Source organism: Urocitellus parryii, chromosome 11, assembly GCF_045843805.1.
Source record: "Urocitellus parryii isolate mUroPar1 chromosome 11, mUroPar1.hap1, whole genome shotgun sequence".
NCBI classification, from domain to species: domain Eukaryota; kingdom Metazoa; phylum Chordata; class Mammalia; order Rodentia; family Sciuridae; genus Urocitellus; species Urocitellus parryii.
The window spans coordinates 27,059,272-27,083,916 of record NC_135541.1 but is presented as its reverse complement, the minus strand read 5'-3'; the positions used below and the strand labels follow the sequence as shown (position 1 = coordinate 27,083,916).

Below are 24,645 nucleotides of genomic sequence, written 5' to 3'. Positions count from 1 at the left end.
CCAGTAGATATCATCATACATAACTACAAATTCCTGAGTTAGTCACCACCTCTCTTTTTCAAATCAAGTCTCCTTATCTGTGGTTTAGGTAATGTGGTCATGATACCCATGAATAGAAAAAAATCTACACAACAGTTATGTTTTACTACTGTGTTAAAATTGATGATTAATACAGTGCTCCAGGTACTGCATTAAGGACATCATGTATTTGTTACCACAACCATATGGGACTTTTATCTTCCCACTTTACAGGTGAGAAAGCAGGCTTACTTAGCCTAAGGGATGCTTGTCACATGAGTAATAAGGGAAAGGGCTAAAATTCACATTCAGGTGGGCCCAAAGCAGGCCCTGAGCTCTTACTATGTCAAATTGATTAGAAGTAGACTACCAAAATAACTGAATTGCATCCCCTCAAAATATGTGCAAAACCCTGAATGGTATAATAGAAGGAACACAGGAACTGCAGTCCAACTTCCTGTTAGTTTCAGTTCCCTCCTTTTTAAAACAGGTAGAACAACATGTATAATGGCATAAATTGGAGTGAACATACTTCATATACAGAGATACAATTTACCAAAAATTGTGTTCTATGTTTAATAAGGATTGTAATGCATTCCACTGTTGTTGTGTATTTTTAAAATAAATAAAATAGGTGGAACAATAATACCCATTTCTAATCATAATAATTCTTTTTTTTTTTTTTGTACTGTGGATTGAGCCCAGGAGCCCTTAACCACTAAGCCACATCCCCAGCCCTTTTTAATATTTTATTTGGAGACAGGGTATCTCTGAGTTGCTTAGGACTTTGCTAAGTTGCAGAGGCTGGCTTTGAAAGTGCAATCCTCCTGCCTCAGTCTCCCAAGCCACTGGGATTACAGGTGTGTGCCATCATGCCTGGCTAATTTATCAAATTCTTGCTAGGTGTCAAGCATTTGTGTGAAATGTTTTACACCAATCATTTGTGTAAATTTCAAAATCTCTTTAAAGAAGCCATTATCATCTCTCTATTGCAGACAAGGAATTTTGAGTCCAAAGAATTTGAGTCACTTGTTCACAGTTACATGGAGGGACAGACACTAAAGGCAAATTTTCACCCTCATCTGCCTAATGTGAATGTTCATGCTCCATTATGCTATGCTGTTTTTTGGTTCTAAGGAGTTACATTCTTTAAGAATTTGGAAATGGGATTTCCCTTTAAGAACTAAACTTAAAAATTGAGAAGTTACCTGTTTTGTTTTTGTGGAAACAGCAGTGCTGCGGTTCCCAGGTAAACTGAGAGCATGTATTGGTTCATTTAAAAAACTAATATGACAGGAAGTAGGTTGAACAGTATTGGAAACATCAAAAAGAGTAATAATAGGGCTGGGGTTGTGGTTCAGTGGTAGAGCACTTGCCTAGCATGTGTAAGACACTGGGTTCTATCCTGAGCACTACATAAAAATAAACTTAAAGAAAGATGTTGTGTTCATCTAAAACTTAAATTTTTTTAAAAAAAGAGTAATAATAGCAAAAAAATATGACACTATCTACCCTTCTAAGTGCAAGGTGCTCTGGTCCTAGGATATAAGAGGTGCAGGCATAAGGTCAGGTATAGGTAGCTCTACTGTAGTAATCTGGCTATCTTAGTGCTATAAATATTTAGAATCATTTGTTTAGCAAGTAATCATCTGATTAAAATCTATCTTCCCACATAATATGCCTGAAAGAGAATGCATGTGTCATCACAAATATGTACATGGTTCTTCTGGCAATTATATTCCTTATTGCTGATGAATCAGTAGGTGTCTGTTTTTCTATAAACATCTTTATGAGTTTGGCTAATACACGTCCATCTTTAGGCAGCAGATCCACCCATAGCATGCTGACTATTCAGGTTTCTAAACCTTCAAGGAAGAGTCAAATAGAGGATCAGCTCTTGACACAAAGATGACTTCACCAAGAGAATGAAAGCCACCTGGATCATGCCTGTCTGGATGTTCAACAAGTCACCCTTGGCCAATATTCTGTACATGAGTCCTAGAAACCAGTACAGACTGTTGCTGTGTTACACAGGGGGAAAGTATATATTAGTGCTTTGTAAACTATACAGTCATATTCAAATATTAGTTTTTAATGTGCCAATTTAATGAAAATCACTGAAAAAAAAACATAGGTATTTTAAAACTATGTACTATTAGTTTTTATTCTTTTTTTTTTTCTTCTGTGACCTTCATGTAAGCTCTTTTACTTTCTGGCAGCAGTCCTCAGCCTATCCTCACTAGAATAAAATCACTACGGCTGGGGATGTGGCTCAAGTGGTAGGGTGCTCACCTAGCATGCGTGAGGCACTGGGTTCGATTCTCAGCACCACATAAAAATAAAATAAAAATATTGTGTTCACCTAAAACTAAAAAATAAATATTAAAAAAATATTAAAGGGTTCCTCTGTCACAGCAAGGGGGCTGAATCCTTCTTTGCCAAGATGGTGGAGGATGTCTTCTAACTGAACTTTTCCCTTGATGGAAGAGATAAGCATGATTATCACATGCAACACAGAATACACACACACACTCTCTCATACATGTGACCAAAGATGTGAGAAATCTGATAATTAAATGCCTAGAGTTAGACTCTTTACAAAGTATATTTTGATCTATTATTGTTACCCAGTTATAGTAAGCACTTAAATGAAATATAATACAAAAAAATTAAATCAAAAAAATTAAAGCTTCAAACAGCTGTATAATTTCTTCTAAAGTAAGTAATGAATGATGACCTGACATATACAAAGCAAATTGTATACAGTGAAAAAAATTAAATGCTTTTTTGTCTATCAAGTTCTGAAGTTTGCAATTTAATAACATAAAAAGGTTCAGTTTGGCCAAATCAAGTCCAAAGAAGTCTTTGTTCCACTTATTGAACATCTGGAAATCAAAGGAATCCTCTAGAAGCTAGAAAGTGCTCTAATTCTATAAATTATTTTATTTATAGAATATGTATTATAATTTATGTTTTCTTCTATATAATTCAGCTCTCTAAAACATTTTTTTGAGGGAAGATGTTGGACTGAAACCAGGGCCTCATGCGTGCTAACCAGCTCACTCCTACCTCCCAAAACTTCTTGATCTCAGCCTGTCATCAATACTTTCTTTAATTTTTTAGCTTGAAAGTAATCATAGCTTGGACCATGACAGTGGGTTAAAGATAAATATCTGATGATTGATGAAATGGTATTTGTGTTATTAAAATCTTATTTATGAATTGGAGTTATTGCTGTAATTAAATACAACTTTTAAGTTAACTTGACCCAATTGGAGTGATGTACATAATTGTTTCTGTATTGCAAACAGTCTACATAATTGCATTTGGTTTTGCCTTTTAAAAGCAAAATGATATTATTATTATTTTTCTTCTTTGATTTGCTAAATTTTCCAGCGTCTTACCATTTTTTACATCAACAGTTTTTGTGGACAATATTTACAACGGCAATTATGAGTCTGAAGCTCATACTGGGAAAAAAAGAACTCAAGTCTGATTCCTTGTGTCCCCAAGTGTCCTCCCCATGACTTGCAACTATAAATCTTGTGTTTCTCCAACCCTCCACCATCCATCTGGTCCTCACTCATCTCCTCCCACTAGGTCCTTGAGAATCATGCAGTTATTTGTGGTTTTAGTCCTGAATAATAGAGAGCCCAATATACTAGGAATATACAGCATCTTATGAACATTATTTGGCAATATAGAAAACTGCTTATGCTAGAATGATAAGATAGAAAGCAGAATGAAAAAGTATTATTATGACCATGTGAAAACCAGACACACAAAGACAGGAAGCAAATACATCAATGCTGGAATCACTTGTGATAAACTGAGAAGTAAGATTATGAGTATTAGAAAATAAATGCTGCAGGTTGCTTATCCAACAGAACAGCATCATCCTCATGTTGTCTGGGTAAGCGGGAGAGTCTGGGTTGAAGAAAGGTCAAAGGAAAAACAGATGGGAGATACTAAAAATGCCTTTTGATGCTTGTCTTCTGGGAGTAGTGGATGTTAGGCTGAGATATAGGAAGACAGGACTTGCTGGTCAGGAGGACAGTGAAGATTTCCAAGTGTGCAGCTCATCTAAGCTCTTCCACTTGGCCACACCCCCAAAGCCAGTGAACTTTAATCTCCATTCTACTTAACCACCCATCCAGCTGGCTAACATTGAACCAGTGTTGAAACCTAGTAATCCTAATCTCCAATGTCCAATTCTGACCACCATCTTCTATGCTCCCTATCTTACCTCACTCTTTTTAAAAAAATGTATTAAAATATAAATAACTGGAGAATTACCATGTTAGTTATTTTAAGCATACATTTCAATGATATTAAATGCATTTGTATTCTCCAACCATTACCACTATCCATTTTTCAAAACGTTTAAGTCATCTAAAACAGAAACTTTGTATCTACTATATAATAACTTTCCATTCTCTTCTTCCCCAGCCCCTGATGACCACCATTCTACCTTCTGTCTCTATCTATTATTTCTGTCTCAAAGGATTTCCTGCAAGTGGAATCTATACTATTTGTTCTTCTGGGTTGGCTCATTTATCTCAGAATAATGTTCTTCAAGGTTCATCTGTGTCATGGCTTATGTTAAAATTTCCTTCCTTTTTAAGGCTGAGTGATAGTCCATTGTATGTATAAACCACATTTTCTTTATCCACCTTTTGACTATGCACTGGCACACATTTGTTTGAGTACCTGTTTTCAATTGCTTGGGATACATTCCTAGGAATAGAATAGCTGGATATATAATTCTGTTTAACCTTTTGAGGAACTATTGATAATCTTCCACAGCAGCTACATCATTTTATATTCCCACCAGCAATGCAGAAGGGTCCCAATTTCTCCACATCATTGCCAGCACTTATTAATTTCTATAAATTCCTTATGGGTATGAATCACTTGCTCTCTTAAACTATATTTATTCCACAATGACAGTGTGACCTCCAGTTTCGGATCCATTACATCCTTTTTCAAAGTACCAAAACTGCTTATTTGTTTCCCCACAAGCTTGGACCCAACTGTTGATCATTTCAATCTTTCACCAGTATCCCCAATTATCTTGCCTCTTATCCCACCCGTCTTAAATCCTAGCCCTTGAAAAGTTCAATAATTTCACTCTTCTCTACTTATTTTAGGTTTCTGAGAACTGGTAGAGAAAAATCAAACAAAAACAGGAAGACCAGAGGTACTAAAAATTCATGTCCTCCAGCCTGAGCCAAGTTCTGAACCACTAGGTCACACTATGTGATGCCAGCTTCTACTGGAAATATTGCCACTCCCCTCCTTTGGTAGGTGACCTTGTCTCCCCCAGTATTAGTAAAATTAAGGTCATCATAAACCTCTGACAGATTCTTCCCCTACCACCAATACTAACCTTTGTCTTTAGACAATCCTGACCTCTTTCCCTTGTCAGTGGGAAAGCTTACATCCTCCCAACCAAGGGTAATCCCTTAATCTGTGGCCTAGGTCCCATCCTGTATTGCTTCTTCAGAGAAACATTTTCTTTTCTGTATGCCCATTACCTCCCTCTCTGGTGATCTTCCCTCAGCTCAAGATGTTTCTGACATTGAAAATAAAGATACAGGTCTGAGGGTATAGAATGTGTCTTTAGCATGTGCAAGGCCCTGGGTTTGATTCTCAGCATCAAACACAAATAAAGAAAATTAAAGATATAGAAAATAATCCTCCTTTGGTCCCACCATGTCCCTCTCTAGCTATTGTCTTCTTTGGGATAATTTGGCTACTGCTTTTACCACTGTGCTGAAAACTACCAGTCAACAAAGAACTCAAAATGCCACATCCAATTGGATAGGTTTCTGTTTCATATCCAATTGGATATGATCTTTCTGCCATACCTGTCTACTTTTTCCCTAAATGTTTTCCTTTCTGTTCTGTGACATTCTGTTCTCCTGTTTTGATCTTACTTCTCTAACCTTTCCTTCTCAGTGTTATTCCTGGGCTCCTTCTCTTCCATAGGCCTTTCAAATGCCCTTCTCTCTCCCATGGTAACAGTTCATGTTCAGGAGGCTGACGCATATTGGTTCAAGTCCTGGCTCCATCACTTTGTAGTTATGTGGCTTAGGTCATTTGACATTTTAAAATTTTTATTTATCCACCTACAAAACTGATATAATACTAATGCCTATCTCATTGAGTTTTTGGAAGGATCAAATAATAATCCATCTCTGTTATGCTTCAGATTAATCTAGAAAAGTAGCAAGAAACAAAAACCTATTGAACTTGGAACAGATACGAGTGTGGCTGAGACTGCCAGTTTTCCTTTAATATTTATTCTTCCCTTTCATCACAGAAATGAGACATTTTAGTTTTTCATGGATCACAGGCTGCTTTCCTTATGGCTCGCTATAGCCAGAGGACCAAATTCTGAACGATGGAATGTAAAGGAAATTCTGGCCTGCTTCCAAGAAGTGTCCTTAAAGGACCAGGATGTTCTTCCTTGCTCCTTCCTACTTTGTACTTACTGAAATTCAGACCAGATGGTTGAAGCTTGAACAGACATCGTGATGCTATGAAGTGCAAGCCACACATCATGGATGATGTAACACCACAAGAGAAGAAACCTAGGTCTCTGACAGTTTCAAGATGCTGCCCTAGCAGTTATGGCCTACTTTCTTCTTGACCTTCACAGAAGAAAAGTAACTTTCTTTCTCTTTAAAGCCAATATTAGTTTGCCCTTTCTGTCCCTCACAGCCAGCCAATCCTGACTACTATAAGAGAGACAATGAAAGCATAAGATACAAGGACATATTGCAGGTAACAACAAGGCTACACAGAAAACAGATATAGAAAGTGGGCAGTCATTAAGATACCCACAAGGTCTTTTGTCTCTAGGGTTTCCTGTGAGTTCATCTGCTTCTCTTGCTTCTCATCATGGATGAACTTTCTCTGTTTGCTCATTAGCAAGACTGAAAATAGTCATTTAAGTCCCAAGCCTGTGAAACTTTTCAGATTAAGACATTTTATGTTTGTATCTCATAATTCAATTTTAAATATATTTTTGGTTGCTGATTGCCCTTTATTTATTTATATGTGGTGCTGAGAATCCAAACCAATGCCTCACACATGCTAGGCAGGTGCTCTACCACTGAGCTATAACCCTAGCCCTTGTTTTTCAATTTTTGAAAGAGAAATTATTTTTGTTTCTCACCCAATGAATTGTGCTCTCTTCTCCATGTATATTTCTCATTCAGCTAGTTATAGTTGGAATGGGTTGGAAGTGTACAAATATGGTCTTTAAAGCCTAACCTTTAAAAAGATAGGATTTACAGAGATTCAAGTTTCAGAAAACAGGATAGAGGCAAAGAGGGCAATATAATATGAGTTTACCATTTTAAATTAGTGCATATTCAATTGAATAACTCAGTTTGAAGAACCTGCTCATTTCCCCCTTTTTCCTTTTGTATTCCATATTTAAAATCACCATCAATTTAGTGATGAAGTCTAGGAGTCATCCTTGACCCCTCCTTATTCATCCTACTCACACATAGTCAGTGGCGATAGATTCTACCTCTTTTATCATTTTTTTTATCTCCATGGCTGTTGCCTTAGTTTAGGCTTTCCTATTTGCTTAGTTGAGTGTAGCAGCATTCTTAACTATTATGGCCTGCTGCCAGGCTGGACCCCATCCAATCTGTGTTCTCCAAGCTTTCAGACTGATCCTTCTGAATGCAAATCACTTGCTGGTTAGCATTCTCATAGCAATGAGAGTCCAAGGCCCTTAGGATGACACTAGAGATACTCCACAATCTGGTTCCTGCCTGCCTTTCTAGCCTTATATTCTGCTACTCTTGACTTTAGCCTTCCATGTCATGTATGTATAGGCCCCATCATGCTGCTTATATTCCCATACTGTAGATATTCAGGTCCCTCTGCCTAGAATAGTGTTATGACATCCCATAATGAACAATATTCCAGTGAATTTATTGAGACCTCATGGTTGAGAAATTTGAAGATTCTAATAAAGCAGATCTTTACATAAATCTGTTCTTTGAATTATAAATGGTCTGACATCTAAACTGTACCTAAAATTGCCCACCTAACAAAGTGTATGGAAATAGTATTCTCTCCAAAGCAGATCCTGAATAAATGTTCATTAAGTATCTCAAAGAAATGCATCCTGTGGTATTTTTAAGTCTCTAAACTTTTCCAGGTGAAAAGAACAAAATGGTAAAATGAGTGTCAAAGATGCCAGTAGCACATTCCCAGTTGTGACAACTAAAAATGTTTCCTTATATTGCCAACTGTCTCTTAGGGGACAAAATCAACTCCACAGGGATTGTATATCATAAAAATATAGCGAAGATCATTGGAGAATAAGGAGATTGAGAAGGAGGAAGGATGGAAAAGTATGGGGGAATGTGAAAGGAATTTACGAAAATCACATTATGTGTATATATAAATATACCACAGGGAATTTCACCTTTATGTGTGTCTGGAAAGTATCAATCAAGGTTGGATAAAGAAAATGCAAAGAGTATCAGTGTAGTGGAGAATGGGTCAAGGGAGGAAAGGGGGAGGAGGAAGGAAATGGGACTGAAATGAAGTGAGTCAGATTCCATGCATGTACATTTTTGTGGGGATGAATCTAGCTACTATGTGAAATTATAATGCTCTAATAAAAATAAATCATTTCTTAGGCCTAGAAATGTGCTCTGGTAAGAGGAAAAATTTCTAATTAATTATGCTATAATGATGTTTGGTCAATAAAGGAAGAAGAAAGGAAAGCTCCTTATAAAATAGCATCTAACAGTCTCTTTTTTAAAAGAGAATTTATTCATTTCCATTCAATGTGAAAAACTGCAGAACTTGTTTTTCTTTCCTAATCTATTATAGAAGAGAAAGATGAATTTTTAATTATTTGGAAATCTAACTGACTCTAAGCAAGAGAAATCATAAATACTGTTTTGATTGGCCCGTGACATCAAAATATCCAAATGGTTATAGCCCTCCAAATATCTGTTAAAATATGATTTATATAGCCTCAAAATAGGTTTATTGCTGAAGAAGAAATGATAAGAATCAACAAGGAATACATGCTACAAGACAAATCAAGCTTTCCAAGCTAAAATAAAATTTCACTGGGTCTAAATCAATCTTATCCTATATTTAAGCCATCGGTCCTAGTCTTTTTAAAGACCCCTGAACCTGCTGCTCCCTTACCAAAAATATTTATTTTTCAATCACTCCCCCTTATTGGTTTACATCACAAAGAATAGTTTCCTGGTTCAGAAGAGGCATGAACATGAAGAGGCACAAGAATTTTTACAAGCACCTTCTCTCTAGCAAATTCTATCATCATCAGGTGTTGGATTTATGTGGACTTAAAGTTGAAATCCTATTTTTGATCATTTTTGACATTTTCATAAGTATCTAATTTTCATAAGTATCTTATTTTCATAAGTATTCAAAAGGAAAACCTTCTTTATATAAACCTGAAATGGGCCCAACACTACGATCATTTTCATTTTTCCCCTTCATTTTCAAAACACAGTAGGCTTGCAGTAATTTGATGTTTGTATTTACCAATGTGTACTTTTCCATTCTAGTCTCTAGTTTACCCCAGACAGAAAGTTTGCCACAGTGCAGAGAAACAAAAAAATCTTCCTAATGATTGCAGAGTTGGAGAAAAGACTTAGCTGTGCAAAGCATTGCATCAGGAAAGCAGAAAGGGGTGTTCTATAGATGACAGAGGTGGTGGATATAATGGACATTCAATAATGTGCAGTGTGGACAGGGAAGGGTGAAAAATGGTTGTGGAATGAACAGGATGAGGAAACTGGTGCTTGATGAGAGAAGTGGATGAGGTTGTAGCTTTAAAGGCAGAAAATAACTGACTTGACCTCCAATGCTGAGGTTACCAAAGGCCTCCAGAATCTTCTCCAGGGTCTTCTTCAAGGTTCTGCATGACGAAGACCGGCCAAAAAAAGCAGAAAACGGCCTACAAGTAGGGGACAATTGTGCCTCCGTGAACTTTTAGCGACTTGGATCTTCGGGTGCAGTCATCTGTCCGTGGTGTGCCCCTCAGCGGTAAGGTGAGACAAGGAACGCCTACATAACTCACTGAGCGTGTTCTAAGCCACTGTTTTAATAAGAGCGGATCCAGGGAAAACAGGCGAATCCTTCAGGCAGAATCACTCCAGCTTCGTCTGGAAAGGCCAGACGAAGGGCTCGTTTCGGTCCTTCCTTGAAAGAGAAGCAGAAAAGCCCTGGAATGTGGGGGAAAAGGAGTGGAGAATAGATGCTTTCCTCTTCGGAGTTGAGGCGGGAACCTCAGGAAGCAGGAGGAAATTTTCTTTTGGAGGGTGCTGAGAGGGTCCGGGGTCGGTGCGCGGCTAGCAGCTCAGCAGCGAACTGCAGGTGCCTAAGGAGCCAGGGCGTCATAGCAACCGCCCTCGCTGCTGGGACGCAAAGGCGTCATTCCGGCAGGAACTGTAGGTACGACGCACGCCATTGGTGCCACTGACTGTTCTTCCTGTGAGGACTTTTGTTACGGCGCACTCCATTGGCCTCTGGGTCTTGGGGCGGAGTTCTTCCAGCCACGCGTGAATACTACTCGCTCCATTGGCTCCTGAGACAACCTTAACCATAATTTATATAACTGCAGGCGCTTGCAATTTAATAGCATTTCTAGTTCTCAAATAGCTACCCTTGTCCCAGCCTTATCAAAGTCCCGGGCTCCTTACGTTAGACTTCCTGATCTAGAACTTATTTATTCTTTTTAAATATATTTTTAAAAATTGTAGATGAGCACAATACCCTTTTTTATGCGGTGCTGAGGCTCGAACCCGGTGCCTCCCACATACTAGGCAAGTGCTCTACCATTGAGCCACATCCCCAGCCCCTTATCTCATTTTTATAAGGGTAGGATGCTAGGTCAGGAGTTCTGAATTTTAGGCCTAGATCTGTCACTAACCACGTGGGGAGCCTCATATTAAACACAACACAACATGGAGAAACCGGGCTTGACCAGAATTATCCTTAAAAGTTGAAACCCTCTAAGAAGTCCTAAGCATGGCAAATTCTGTTTAGGCAAGTTGTATCAATCTCTCCCTTTGGCAACAGAACCCTTGAGAATGTTTTCTTGGATTTAAAATGTTATCACCACCACACAGCCCACTTAACACCTATTTGTCAGTTTCAGTATCACCTCCTCAGGCAAACTTTCTTTGATACTCTAATCTAAATCAAGTTCTTTCTAGTTTTGTTGACTCATGTTCATTTTTCTTTAAACCCAAACACACACACCCTCACTCCCCCTGCCTCAGAATTTTCACTTGTGTAAATACTGTTTTTAAGTGCTCTGAATACATTAATCAACCTAAGTGGAGAACTCTTTAATTCCACATAGAATGGTGCTTGTTTTTGAGCACTAACATGAGGTGATTCTCACAGGAATAATTATGACCAAAAAAAAAAAAAAAGGATCACTTCTAGTTTTAGCCCCACTTATCCCACACTTTTTATCAACTGTAATGCATCCCTTAGGTTAGTCACCAGTTGGTCCCTGCCTAGTTCTAGGTGGAAGGCTGTATTAAATGTACCTCAAGAATGGTCCTAAAATATTTGAAAGGTAAATTTTTATTCAAATATGAAGTAAATCTAGGAAAAGAAAAAAAGATTGAGGGAGGTATCTTTTGCTTCTACGCACATCTTTGTTAAGTTTCCAAAAAATAACACCCTTCCCATGTGTTGGTTTGTGGGCACACATTTTATTGCACTTAATTTTTTTTATATGTCCATTTCCCCAGCAAAACATATTTATTCATCTTTTTAATCCTCATAGCTCAGCACAGGGCCTGGCACAGAGTAGGCACTCAAATACTTGATCTTGAAAACATGACCACTTATGTATGCATCCATAATCCCCCTTCTACAGTATGAAGTAGATAGATATTCAGCGTTCAGCTACTTTTCATGTACATTTTGCAGAATATATAATTCCCAAATTATATTAGTGATTTCACACTTTAAAAGAGATCATCAGGATCTCTTTTTTAAAAGCTGTTTATTTCTTGGCTTTTTAAAAAGTCAAGGCAAAGCTCTAGTGTTCAATTTCCAAGTCAAGATAACATTTCAGGTGAGTGTGTCAGGTGGTTCAGTCATTAAGAGGCAAAAGCCAGCCCATATTGTCTGCATACCACAATTTTTACCTTCCTTTTTTTTTCTTTGTTCTTATAAAAGCAAATAATTTATTCTAGTTCTTGCCATTTATAAGAGCCCTGGTCCACTGAACAATTTTTGATCCTATAAAACTTTTTTAGTTCAGTTTTTGTCATATATAAAAGCTGTGTGTCGAGACTGAAGATTCTCCACTATCTTCTTTTCTATCTCTACACCTTTTTCTACATCTTCCTCTGATAGCAATAACTTGGTTTCTGAGTCTTTGGTGACAATAACAACAAAGGAATGTATTGACTCAAGGATATTAGCTATCACCAGTTGATGTTGATAAACTTCCAAAGCATTCCGAGCACGATTAATTACGATGGAGGGGTCGGTCTCCAACTTAAAGGAAATTATAAAGGCTTTGGGAGCCCAATCTTTAACCAAAGGATAAAGCATTTTTGGCACCATCTTCATTGTTATCTGTATTGGAAAAAGAAAAGCTTAATAAGCAAACAATGATCACTACCTATCAGGAAACTAAGGAATCAGGGACTCAGATTTTTGCGTATATAAATTTTAGTGAGATTTTCCCATTGTGTAGACTTTTCAAAGCAAATTAAATGGTTACCTTAAAAGCCTTAACTCTGAGGTGTTCATACTAATACCTAAATTTAAGGCTTTATACATATTCTGGGGCAAACCATGTTTTGTTTTTTTTTTTAATCAGCCCTACTCTGCTACCCTCATTACATTTTCTGGAACGTTCTCCTTTATTTCTTCAAGTAAACCCTCAAATAAGCAAATATAACTAATTGGTTCATGCAAATGTTATGCTGGCAGAAGTCCAAAAATATTGGATTTTTAAACCTCTCAGTTTAAAATATTTCTACATTGGTAGAATGGCTCTAGATTCCATTTACTTGTAACTGGAACTGTAAAAGGAAAAATTACACAACAGCACTGAGGAAACAACTGATTTTCACTTGATTAAAACTCATACCATCTGTTTCCAACATCTTCAAAGAGGAATGTTGAGTTGTTTTGTATACTTTTAAGACAGAACTAAAAAATGTGGATAAAGATCCCAGAGTTTTGAAAGGGTGAATCACTAAACTAATCACCAGGATCTCTTTTTAAAAAGCTGTTAGCAAGTGTGATAAGAATCATATATTGCTAGTTCCCCACTGTTTCTCCTTAGCATTTATCCCTACCAAGAGTAGCATGCATTTGACTCCCCTGCAGTGTATATAAGCAATTCAAGTGCTAGGTATTTCTTTTCACTGCTTTTATCTCCAGTTCCTTCAATTAACACCTGGTACAGTAGGTACTCAATAAATATTTGTTGAAGAAATGAAAAAATAAACTATCATACAAGGGCCCCATTGATAGAGTTTCTCCTATATAGATTCTACCTGAATCACTAGGAACTTCCCCTCAGGTTCCAAGACACCAGATTATCTTAATAACTCAACCATACAACTGTCCTCTTCATACCTCTTCATTAAATTACAACAACCCCCAACTGAACTATCCCATTCTCTCTATTCCCTACTTCACCTTTCAAAATGATGCCAGAATGTTCTTTTCACAAAAACTATCTTATTCTCCTACTTATGTGCTACTTGTCTCCACAGGATAAAATCCAAGCTCCTTAAGGAGTAAAAACCAGGCATGGTGGCCCACTCCTGTAATCCCAGCTACTTGGAAGGATGAGGCAGAAGATTCCAAGTTTGAGGTCAGCTTGGGCAACATAGCAAGATCTTATCTCCAAAAACAAAACAAAATATTCTGTGAAGTAAGCTGCCTCTTCAGTCCACTTTCCAGCATTACTAAAAGCACTTTGATTCACAGCAGCTACTGCTAAACATAGCAGTGTTTCCAAACTCCAACTGTATAACTCCACTTGAAATGATCTTCCCCACTGTTATACCCTCTGCTCATCTTTTAAAACCCAGTTCAAGTCATCTCCTCCAAGAAGCCTTCCTCAACTCCCCCAATTCACTTCCCCCAAATCTGACTGCACTTTGTACATACCTCCACTAGAGCATTTATCATTCTGTTTTGTAATTATGTCTGTGTCCAGGTCCCTGGCTAGATTGTGAGGTCCTTGAGGGAGGGCGGTGTCTTATTCATCTCTGTATCCCCAGTGCCTAGTGCATACAGAAGGCAGATAGGCCATCTCCAGATCAAGAGGAAAATTAACCCATGATTGGTTACAGGGGATCAGATCTCTGGAAGAGAAGCGCCCATCACCTGCAGTGGGCCCCCAGATGACTGGATCTTGTGTTCAGGCATTTCAGAGACAGGAACATAGAAATCTGACACGGCCGCAGCCAGGTAAAACATCGCAGAAGGCCCTGCAAAGAGAAGTAGAAGGTGTAACAAATAGGGGAGAGGTGTGGGATCAGTTCCTTTACAACCTGAGTTCCCAGACTGTAAGACCAGAGGTATGGGGGGAAAGTGGCTGGGGATAAAGGCCTTGCTTCCTGGCAATCGCTGGGTCCCTAGGGCACGCACCTAGTGGACTGAGCGCTTGGGCAGCAGCCTTCAGCAGATGCAAATAGTCTGCCAAAGTGGAGAACTCTACAGCCAGGAAGGTGCCGGCAGCCGCTGCTTCTTGGTAGCTCCGCAAAGCCGCAGAGAAGCCCGGGAGTGCATTCTCCTCGGCCTCCAGGCTCAGCACGCCCGACTTAGCTGGGCCAGAAGGCCGCAGGGCCGACAGCCAGGTCTGAGGGGGGAAGCGGTGGGCAAAGGGGAAACAGGAACGAGCGCGGTACAAGAACAGGACCCCGTAGCCTGCAGCCAGGAAGGCCTCGGCCGAAATTGCACCGCGCCGTCCGCTGCTGAAGTTGTCCAGAAAGCGCACTGGCCGCGCTTCCAGAGGGACCTTGGTGCCGCCTGACGTGACCAACACCACCCGCCGGCCCTGTGAGCCTAGCTGGGCCGCGAAGCGAGCCATAACCTCCGCAGAGCGAGCAGCACCCGAAGGCTGGGGGAACTCGGAGACGAGGTCCATTTCCTCCATCAGTGCCTGAGTTCTCCCTGCGCCTGCGCACGCCCAGGCGCCGCCGGCACCACGCCCTCCTCGCACCCAGTCCACGCCCAGCCGCAATAGTGAGCGGGTTGGTCATTCCCCAACGTTTTCCCCTAGGTCCCCATCTCGCCAGGTGTGGAAATGCGCGGTTATTGTGCCCCAGAGCCCAGAGCCCAGAGCCCAGAGAAAATGATACTGCATCGAGGGAATTCTCACTTTCGGATAGTGAACATCTGGAAAGGTCGCATTCCCTCTTGTTAGTTTCCTGACCTGGGTAAGAACGGGCCGTGTTTGACTCTTACCGGCCACCGTACAGAGCTTCCTGGGCTTGGATCCACCAGAGTGCATTCTCTTTGTCATTTAACCTTTGTGACCCTCCCCTCCCCCTGTTTTAAAGCTCAAAATGTCAGTCGAGCCACGCCCCTCCCTTTGCCCTTGAAACTCTGGTAACTAGGCTGTCGCGGTCGTCACGAGACGCCGGTGCCCAGCGTTTCCTCGCTGGGCAACCGTTCTAGAGACCGACAGCCGCTGGCTGCAACATGAACGTGATCTACCCACTGGCGGTGCCCAAGGGGCGCCGGCTCTGCTGCGAGGTGTGCGAAGCCCCAGCCGAGCGAGTGTGCCCTGCCTGCACAGTCACTTATTACTGGTAGGCCCTGGAACGTGGCACCTGGCGCCTGACTCCCTCCCTCTCTCCGGATCAGGGCCTGGGCCTGTGTACCTGTGTGAGCCGCCACCCTTCAAGGCGGCTTCAAGACAGGTCTCTAGGACCCCTGTGGCCTTGTCTGCCTCCTCTCCCACTTACTGGTTGTGGGGTGTGTTTTGAGCACCTGCTGTGTGTTCTGCACTAGTCTAGGTGCTGAGGTTCCAGGGGCCTTTGGGTAGCTCAGTTCCCTCAAGGAGCTAACGTTATGATGCGGGAGACAGACAAGTAAACAAAGTAATTTCAGAGAGAGAGAGAGAAATTTCTCATGACAAGTAAAGGAAGTGTGATGAGAAACTGGGCAGACAACTTCTCTGAAAGTATACTTAATGTGAAGATAAATAAGAGTATCCCATCCTGGAAATGGCTGGGGGAAGGCCTGGTGTGTTTGAGGAATAAAAGAAGGCTGGTTGGTCTCAGGCACAGCTAAGATAGTAGGGAGGGTAAGTGCAAAATGAGGCCCGTTTCCATTTATTCAACATAACATTCTCTTTGCTTCATATTAGACCCTATTTTTGACCTGATGTTACATCCAGAGATCTAGTTCAGAGTTTAATGCATTTTACATGACAAATGCTGTCACTTAGGATGTGCTAAGCCCTGGGACCTCTAAGGATGGAAGCTGGGACCGCACACCTTTCTCCAAGGAAGTAGTATTTGAGCTGAGTTTTGAAGGAATGGTGAAAAAGGGTAGGACATTCCTGGCATCCAGGACTGCTTGGGCAAAGGGTAAAAGTACAGAGTTTGCTGAGAACTAGATAGGGAAGATAGTAGTGGAGGGACTGGTCAATGATTTTCACACTGTAGGCCAGGACTCAGCACATCATGGATAAATCAAACATCATTTAAATAAGAAAAATAGCATAGAATAGAAAGTATCAAAACAATCCTACCTAAAATTTAGTGTTTTATGAGGATATGCATTTTTGTACTTGTATTTCTTACTATGAATTGAGTAAAAAAAAGTTTTGATATCATTGTGATAGGTACTAGGAGAAGTTTAAACAAAGAAAACATAAAAGCAAACAATGACATGAGATCAAAAAGATTAGAATTTACCTTCTGGCAAGCCGTGGATGGTATTGAGCTGACAGGCTCTCATTTATGTTAAGGAAAATGACAGGCAGCAGTATGAAAGATAGATTGGAAAATAGACACTGAAGATTGCATAACAGATTTGGAGGCTGTTGCCATGGTCCAAGTGGAGAGTGATCCTACCTTTCTCAGACTGGTCCAGGTGTCCCACCTCAGTGCTCTCAAAGAACTCACTAGTCCCCTATCTCAACACTTAGGACACAGGGTGAAATCAGTTGTGTAATTGTCTGTATCCCTCACTAGTCTGTATGACCCATGACAGCAGGAATGGCATCAGTTTTTTAGTTCCCTTCTTTGATGACATCATTGCATTTAGAATGCGATTCACAATTTGTAACAAGAACTACAAAGCTCTGACCATCTCTCTATCTGCATTTTCCACCACACTCACCCCAAATTTTCCTTGCTATAGATACAGATAACTGAAGTTCTAAATTGTTCTCTCAGTTTCTTGCCCAGAATGCTCACTGTGCTGAGAACCTCCACTTCTATCACACATCTTCTGGACTCCCTTTCTTCCTTCAGAGTTTACTTAAATGTCTTTTTTTTCCCCCCCAGATAGGTTCAAATCAAATGCAAACACTCTTCTGGCATTTTTCTTGTTAGTAAGTCTATTTTTCTTCTTCTTTTTTGATTTTTTTTCATTTACTTATCCTACAAGGTCTTTGTCTTTACTAGACCAGTGCCCACACATAACAGGTATGCAATGGACATTTGTTGAATAAACAAACTTCTTTTTTGGGGGGGGTGCTACTGGGGATTGAACTCAGGGGCACTCAACCACAGAGCCATATCCCCAATCCTATTTTGTATTTGATTTAGAGACAGTGTCTCACTGAGTTGCTTAGTGCCTCACTGTTGCTGAGGCTGGCTTTGAACTCCCAATCCTCCTGCCTCAGCCTCCCACCCATGAGATTACAGGTGTGTGCCACCACGCCCAGTGTAAACAAACTCCTGAATGGATAATAAATCCATCTGAGGCCAAGAAAATGGGAGGAGATGGTGAGTAACAGATTTGGTTGCAGATAAAATGAGGGGCCTTCATGTCACTAGGCTACAAGTATAGGCATGACACTCAGGAATGATTCTACTTCTTTGTCTGGTGTGTGTACCCATTTCTTCCTTAAAACCCCCTTCTTGGGGCTGGGCTGTAGTTCAGTGGCAGAGCACTTGCCTAGCATGTGTGAGGCACTGGGTTCAATCCACATAAAAATAAATAAATAAAATAAAGGCATTTTGTCCATTACAACTACAAAAATTTTTTTAAAGCCCTTGTCCTCTTTATCCATGCAAACAGAAGTAATCCCCCCTTTCTCTCAGCTTACTTTGCTGTCCACTCTTAGATGACTTTTGTTTCCATTCTTCATTTTTAATTGTTGGCAAGCATATTGTCTTAAATTTTATGCTTCATTAATGCAAGATGTAATTTTGAGTGCATATAGAAGGACTGCTATGTGTGTGCTATCTTTTGATTTGTATCACACCCTGTGTATGCTCATGGTGTCCAGCAGTCTTGAAATAGCTGGCACTAATATTTGATGATGACATGAATAAATCATCATTTCCATGCCCTCACCCTCTATTTTTTTATTGCTGCTGCATCTTTGTGCATGTGTGCACATGGTGCTGGAGATGGATCCCAGGGCCTCTTGGGTGCTAGGCAAGTGCTCACTCCTTTCACTTGTTTTAATTCTCTTTAAGTTTTTTTCTTCTTTTTTTACCCATCTGTTTTCTTCAGATTTCTATGCCCTTGTGTTCTGGATATATCAATATTTTTTTCTTATATAAAACAAAATGTGAGATAATTTTTCTACAGGTTTTGATGATTCAATGTAAAGTATCTAGAACTGTGCCTGGGACCAAGTTGGCACACAATGTGTATTCTTTTTTAAGCATCCCAAATTTAAGGAGCCAAAAGGACAGTCAATTTGAATTCTTGCAAGTTTTTTCCTATAAAAGAATTTTATCCTAATTGTAAATGCAATTCATACTCACTGCAGAGAACTTGAAAATACAAAAATAAAGAAGAAAAATAATCCATAATTCTACCACCCAAAGATTAGTAACCTGACATTTTGGTGAATTTTATTCTTTTTCTTCTAAACATATTTATTTTATGTATTATGCATAATCTTATGCATATTGTAGCTCATTGTATTGTGAATATGTTCCCAGGGAAGAGAACATTTTCAAGAAAATATAATTTTATGAAAGTACCCACTGAAGCGTTTGTGATAGTTAGAAGAGGCGTCAGTGCTGTGGTTTAGCAAATCATAGTATATTGATTACAATGATAGGAAATAATTTTTCCTTTAATTTAAAATAAGATGGCACAAATTTAAATGCCTTTACTGGCCAAGAAGAGAAAACAGTGAAATGGTATTCAATAACAGAAAGTAATAGGATCTGTAGTGAATTGTGGAATGAATGTCCTGCCTAAAGACATTCAAATATGGTTCTAAAAATGTGATAATGCACAAACTAAATATGTCTAGATCACGAACTACTTAATTGTGAGCCCTGAATGAAACATTTTCCAACTTCTTTTTGTATGCCCTATGTTGACTTGCAGGGGTAAGACAAATGAATTAAGAGAAAACTCAAATATATATTTACAAAGGCAAGATATGTCAGTTGATTTTACTAGAACAAAAGTTCATGCAGTTAAATAAGTTACCATTTCCATTGCTCACACGATTACTCAACAAGTCCTATTAAATAAAAACCCTGTGGAATTTAGCTATTTCTATATCCTGGTTATTAAGTGCTTTTATTGATCTGTTTACAATAATTCTCTGTCCTCTAGAAAACTTTTAAAGTGGCTTCTGACATTTCTATGGTATCAGTCAGAGTTAATAAAGAAAACACTCAATTGTATTTCTGTTGTCCCAGGAGAAAGGAAAGTGAGAGGGTGCTTGCAGTCACGTATTTTCTATGGCTGCTTTTGTGCTACAACAGCAGGGTTTAGTAATTGGAGCTAAGTCTAAAATAGTTACTGTTTGGCACTTCACAGAAAAACTTTGGTGACCTCTTCCCTAGATTATTGGTACCTGTTTTGAAGTCTATAATGAACTCAAACTGTTAACTATCTCACACTTAAGTGAAAATATGTAATAGGCAGTAGAAATCAAAAACTCATGATTATAGGCATTTAACAACAGAGCCTCAAAGTACATGAAGTCCAGACTCACAACTGAAGGGAGAAATAGACAATTTAATAATAATAGTTGGAGATGTCAATTTCCCACTTTCAGTAATGAATAGAACAACTAGAGATACATCAGCAAGGAAATAGAAAACTTGAACAAAAACTATAAACCAACTAGACCTAACAGACCTCTGTAGAGCACCCTAAATAATAACAGGATACACATTATTATTAAGTGCATATAGAACATTCTTCAGGATAGACTATATGTTAAGTCATAAAATAAATATCAATAAGTGTGTGAGGACTGAAGTTATACATAATTACAATGGAATAAAATTAGTCATCAGTAATATAAAATTTGGTAAATTCACAAATATGTGAAAATAAAATACTAAAAAAAGTATGTCAAAGAAATCACTAGGGAAATTAGAAAATGCTCTGAGATGAGTGAAGACAAAAACAGCATATTAAACATAAGAGGTGCAGGCAAAACAGCAGTTAGTGGTTCCTAAAGATCTATAACAAGTAAAGAGATTTAGCCATAATTTTAAAAATTCCCACACGTAAAAAGCTAAAGAACAGATCACTTCATTAGTGAATCCTTCAAATGTTTAAAGAATTAACACTGACTTTCGCAAATTCTTCAAGAATATGGAGGAGGAAATAATTCCTAATTCATTCTATAAGACCAGTATTATCCTAATAACAAAACCAAATAAAGATGTCACAAGAAAACTACAGACCAGTACCCTTTATGAATATACATATAAAAACCCACCACAAAGTTTTAGCAAACCATATCCAGCACTATATAAGAAGGTTTATACATCATGACCAAGTGGGATTTATTCTAGGAATTCAAGACTGATTCACCATATAAATACCAATCAGTGTAATACACTATATTAATAGGTAAAAGACTAAAATCATCTGATTATCTCAATAGATGCAGAAAAAGCATTTGACAAAATCCAACACCCTTATGATAAAAACATTTAAACTGGAAGTAAAAGGGAACTTCTATTTACTTGGTAAGGAGAAACTGAAAAAACCATCGAGAAAAACAGAGCTAAGGTTATACTTAATGGTCAGAGACTGAAAGCTTTTCCCCCAAAGAACAAAAAAGAGACAAGGATGTTGCTGTCACGACTCTAGTCGACTTTGTACTAGAGGTTCTGGTAGGGGCAATTAGAATACAGTGAAATTAAAGATACCTAGCTTAGAAAGGAAAGAGAGAAACTAGTTTGCAGATGACATGACCTGCTTATGATGGTTAGTTTTATGCATCAACCTGACTGAGGCAAGAGGATGCACAAATAGTTAGTAAAACAATATTTCTAGATGTGTCTGTGAAAGACTAGCATTTGAATTAATAGACTAAATAAAGGTCACCCTCACCAATGTGTGTGGAGATCATCCAGTCTACTGAGAACTTTAAAAAGCATCCTCTTTTCTTTACTCCATCTGCTACCCAAGAACCTCCTAGTTCTTGGACTCTGAAACTTATACCAGCAGGCATTCTCTTTCCTCCCCTCCTTCTAGTTCTCAGGCCTTCAGACTTAGATTGAGGTACAACATGAGTTTTTTGGTTCTCCAGCTAGCAGACAGCGGATTGTGGTACTTCTTAGACTCTGTATCACTTGAGCCAATTCTCACAGTAAATACATATTTGTTCTATAAGCACCCGTACATGCTTATCTATAAAAAACCCTAAAGAACTTACAAAAGTATTATTACAGATAATAAATGAATACCAAGGTTGTAGCATATAAGATCAATATACAAAAATCAGTTATATTTCTATACATTGGCAATGAACAATCTGAAAATGAAATTAGGAAAGTCATTCCAGTCATAATAGTATTATAAGTTCCTAGGAATAAATTTAACCAAAATAGTACAAGACTATACACTGAAAACTACAAAACATTATTGAAAAAATTACAAAGACCTAAACAAACAAAAAAATGTTCTGTATTTATTAAATGGAAGAATTGTGATCCTTATCAAAATCCCAACTGCCTGGGGCTGGTGTTGTAGCTCAGTGGTTGAGCACTTGCCTCATGTGTGAGGCACTGGGTTCAATCCTTAGCAACATATAAAAATAAATAAATAAATAAAATATTTTACAACTAAAAAAAAACTATTTTAAAAAAATTCCAACTGCCATTGTTGCAGAAAATGGACTGGCTGGCTCTAAAATTTCTCTGGAATGCAAAGGACGAACAATAACCGAAACTTAATAAAGAACAAAGAAAAGTGTGTATTTTAAAAGAATCACTTTTCAGTTTCAAAATTTGCTATGAAGCTATAGTGATGAAGACATATAAGTCAATGGTACAGAATTGAGAATTCAGAAAAAAAGCCCAAACGTCTATTTTCAGCTGGATTTCAACAAGTGCCAAGACCATTCAGTGGGGGAAAAGTATGGTTCTTCAACAAATGGCACCAAGACAAGTGGATGTCCATGTACAAAAGAATGAATTTGAACCCCTATCTTATGCCATAAACAAAAAGACCTAAATGTAGCTTGTAAATCTGTGTGATATTGGATTAGGCAATGGTTTCTTATATATGAACTCAAAACCATAAGAAACCAAAGAAAAATAGTTGAACATCATTAAAATTAAAAACTTGGGTGTATCAGAGAACACCATCAAGAAAGTGAAAAGGTGACCCATAAAATGGGAGAAAATATATGTAAATCATGTATTTGGTAAGGATCTAATATCTAGAGTATTTAAAGAACTCTTAAAACTCAATAATAAAATACAGTAGGCTTGATTCTACAAAAGGGCAAAGGGGTTTTTTTTGGTGGTTTTTTGTTTCGTTTTTGTTTGGTACCAGGGATTGACTCTTGGGCATTTTACCATAGAGCTAGGTCCCTAGCCCTTTTTATTTTTTATTTTGACACAGGGTCTCACTAAGTCACTGAAGGTCATGCTAAGTTGCTGAGGTTGGCCCTGAACTTGTGATCGTCCTGCCTCAGCCTCCCAGTAGCTGGGATTATAGGTGTGCACCACTAAACTTGGCTTGGGCAAAGGATTTGAATAAACATTCTACCAAAGACAATATAAAAAATGGCCAGTTAACATATGAAAAGATTCTCAACATCATTAGTCATTAGGGAAATGCAAATCAAACCCACTGGATACTACTTCACAACCAGTAGGATGGCTACAATAAAAAAGACAAAGGGGGCTGGGGTTGTGGCTCACTGATAGAGCTCTCACTTAGCATGGGCAAGGCCCTGGGTTGGATCCTCAGCACCATATAAAAATAAATAAATAAAATAAAAGTATTATGTCCAACTACAACTAAAAAAATTAAAAAAAAAAGACAAAGGGGCTAGAGATATAGCTCTGTGGAAGAGCACTTGCCTGGTATGTGTAAAGCTCTTGGTTTGATCCCAGCACCCTACCCCAAAAGTGTTGGTATGGCCCTGAGGTTGTGTCTCAGTGGTCGAGCACTTGCCTAGCATGTTCAAGGGCCTGGGTTTGATCCTTGATACCATATAAAAATAAATAAATAAAATAATGGTATTGTGTTCAACTACAACTAAAAAATAAATATTAAAAAGAAAGTGTTGGTATGGGTGCAGAGAAATTGGTATTCTCATACATTCAGACATTGTGGCAGAAATATAAAATGGAGCAACAACTACCTAAAACAGTTTGGCAGTTCTTCAAAAAGTTAAACGGTTACCATAAAACTCAGCTATTCCATTCATAGCCGTATTCCCAAGAGATTGAAAACATGTTCATACAAAAACATGTACACAAATGTTCATAACAGCATTATCTATAATAACAAAAAAGTGGAAACAACCTAAGTACTAAATGATGAATGAATAAACAACATATATATCCACACAGTGGAATATTTTCCCGCCATAAAAAGGAATAAAATACTTGCACATGCCACAACATGGCTGAACCTTGAACACAATGTTCTAAGAAGGCAGACACTAAAGGACATTTAATGTCTGTTTCCACTAATATGCAATATTCAGAATAGGCTAATTCAGAGAAACAGTAGATAAGTGGTTGCTGGGCATCAGTATGAGGAAGGACGAATGGGAATGACTATTAACAAGTACAGAGTGGGTTTTTTTGACAATTAAAATGTCCTGGAATTACATAGGGTGAAAATTACACAACTTTGAATACAGTAAATACACTAAATTATATACTTCAAAATAGTGAATTTTATGGTGTATGAACTATATTACAATTTAAAAAGTGAAATAAAAAACACTTGGAAAAAAGGATCAAAATTGGATAATATAGACTGGGAGTTATTCAAAGAGGCAATTCATGGGAATGGATACTCGATAGGGATGCTGTCTAGTTTCTGCAGTATTCTATGCTGTTCTGTTTCTATGCTGTCCAACTGAGGTTTAAAAATAATAAGAATAAAAAGTGAGAAAAGTTGTAAGCCAAACTGTCACAGAGGGCTTTCTTTCTAGAGGGCTAAAAAATACTGATTTGGAATATAGGGTTA

The 24,645-nt window shown here is 38.5% G+C and overlaps 2 protein-coding genes across 4 annotated transcripts in view; one reads left to right on the top strand and one right to left on the bottom strand.

Moving 5' to 3' along the window:
* Nucleotides 1-11,687: 11,687 nt before the first annotated feature.
* On the bottom strand, nucleotides 11,688-15,473 carry Ppcs (phosphopantothenoylcysteine synthetase). 3 transcript variants are annotated; one of them, XM_026410403.2, is made up of 3 exons: nucleotides 15,410-15,473; nucleotides 14,413-14,516; nucleotides 11,688-12,639 (listed from the first exon to the last, which is right to left on the bottom strand). In XM_026410403.2, the coding sequence occupies exons 2-3, from the start codon at nucleotides 14,503-14,505 to the stop codon at nucleotides 12,316-12,318; spliced, it is 417 nt and encodes a 138-aa protein (XP_026266188.1). In that variant the 5' UTR covers nucleotides 14,506-14,516; nucleotides 15,410-15,473; the 3' UTR covers nucleotides 11,688-12,315. The 3 variants fall into 3 exon arrangements, with proteins under 3 accessions (XP_026266188.1, XP_026266187.1, XP_026266189.1); XM_026410402.2 differs by lacking the exon at nucleotides 15,410-15,473 and adding an exon at nucleotides 14,677-15,196; XM_026410404.2 differs by lacking the exons at nucleotides 14,413-14,516; nucleotides 15,410-15,473 and adding an exon at nucleotides 14,194-14,405.
* Nucleotides 15,474-15,643: 170 nt separating this feature from the next.
* Nucleotides 15,644-24,645, top strand: part of Zmynd12 (zinc finger MYND-type containing 12) — a 29,673-nt gene continuing 20,671 nt past the window's right edge. Inside the window, exon 1 of the mRNA XM_077791135.1 lies at nucleotides 15,644-15,842. Coding sequence (XP_077647261.1) covers nucleotides 15,733-15,842 — 110 coding nt within the window. The 5' untranslated portion in view covers nucleotides 15,644-15,732. The remainder of the gene's footprint in view (nucleotides 15,843-24,645) is intronic.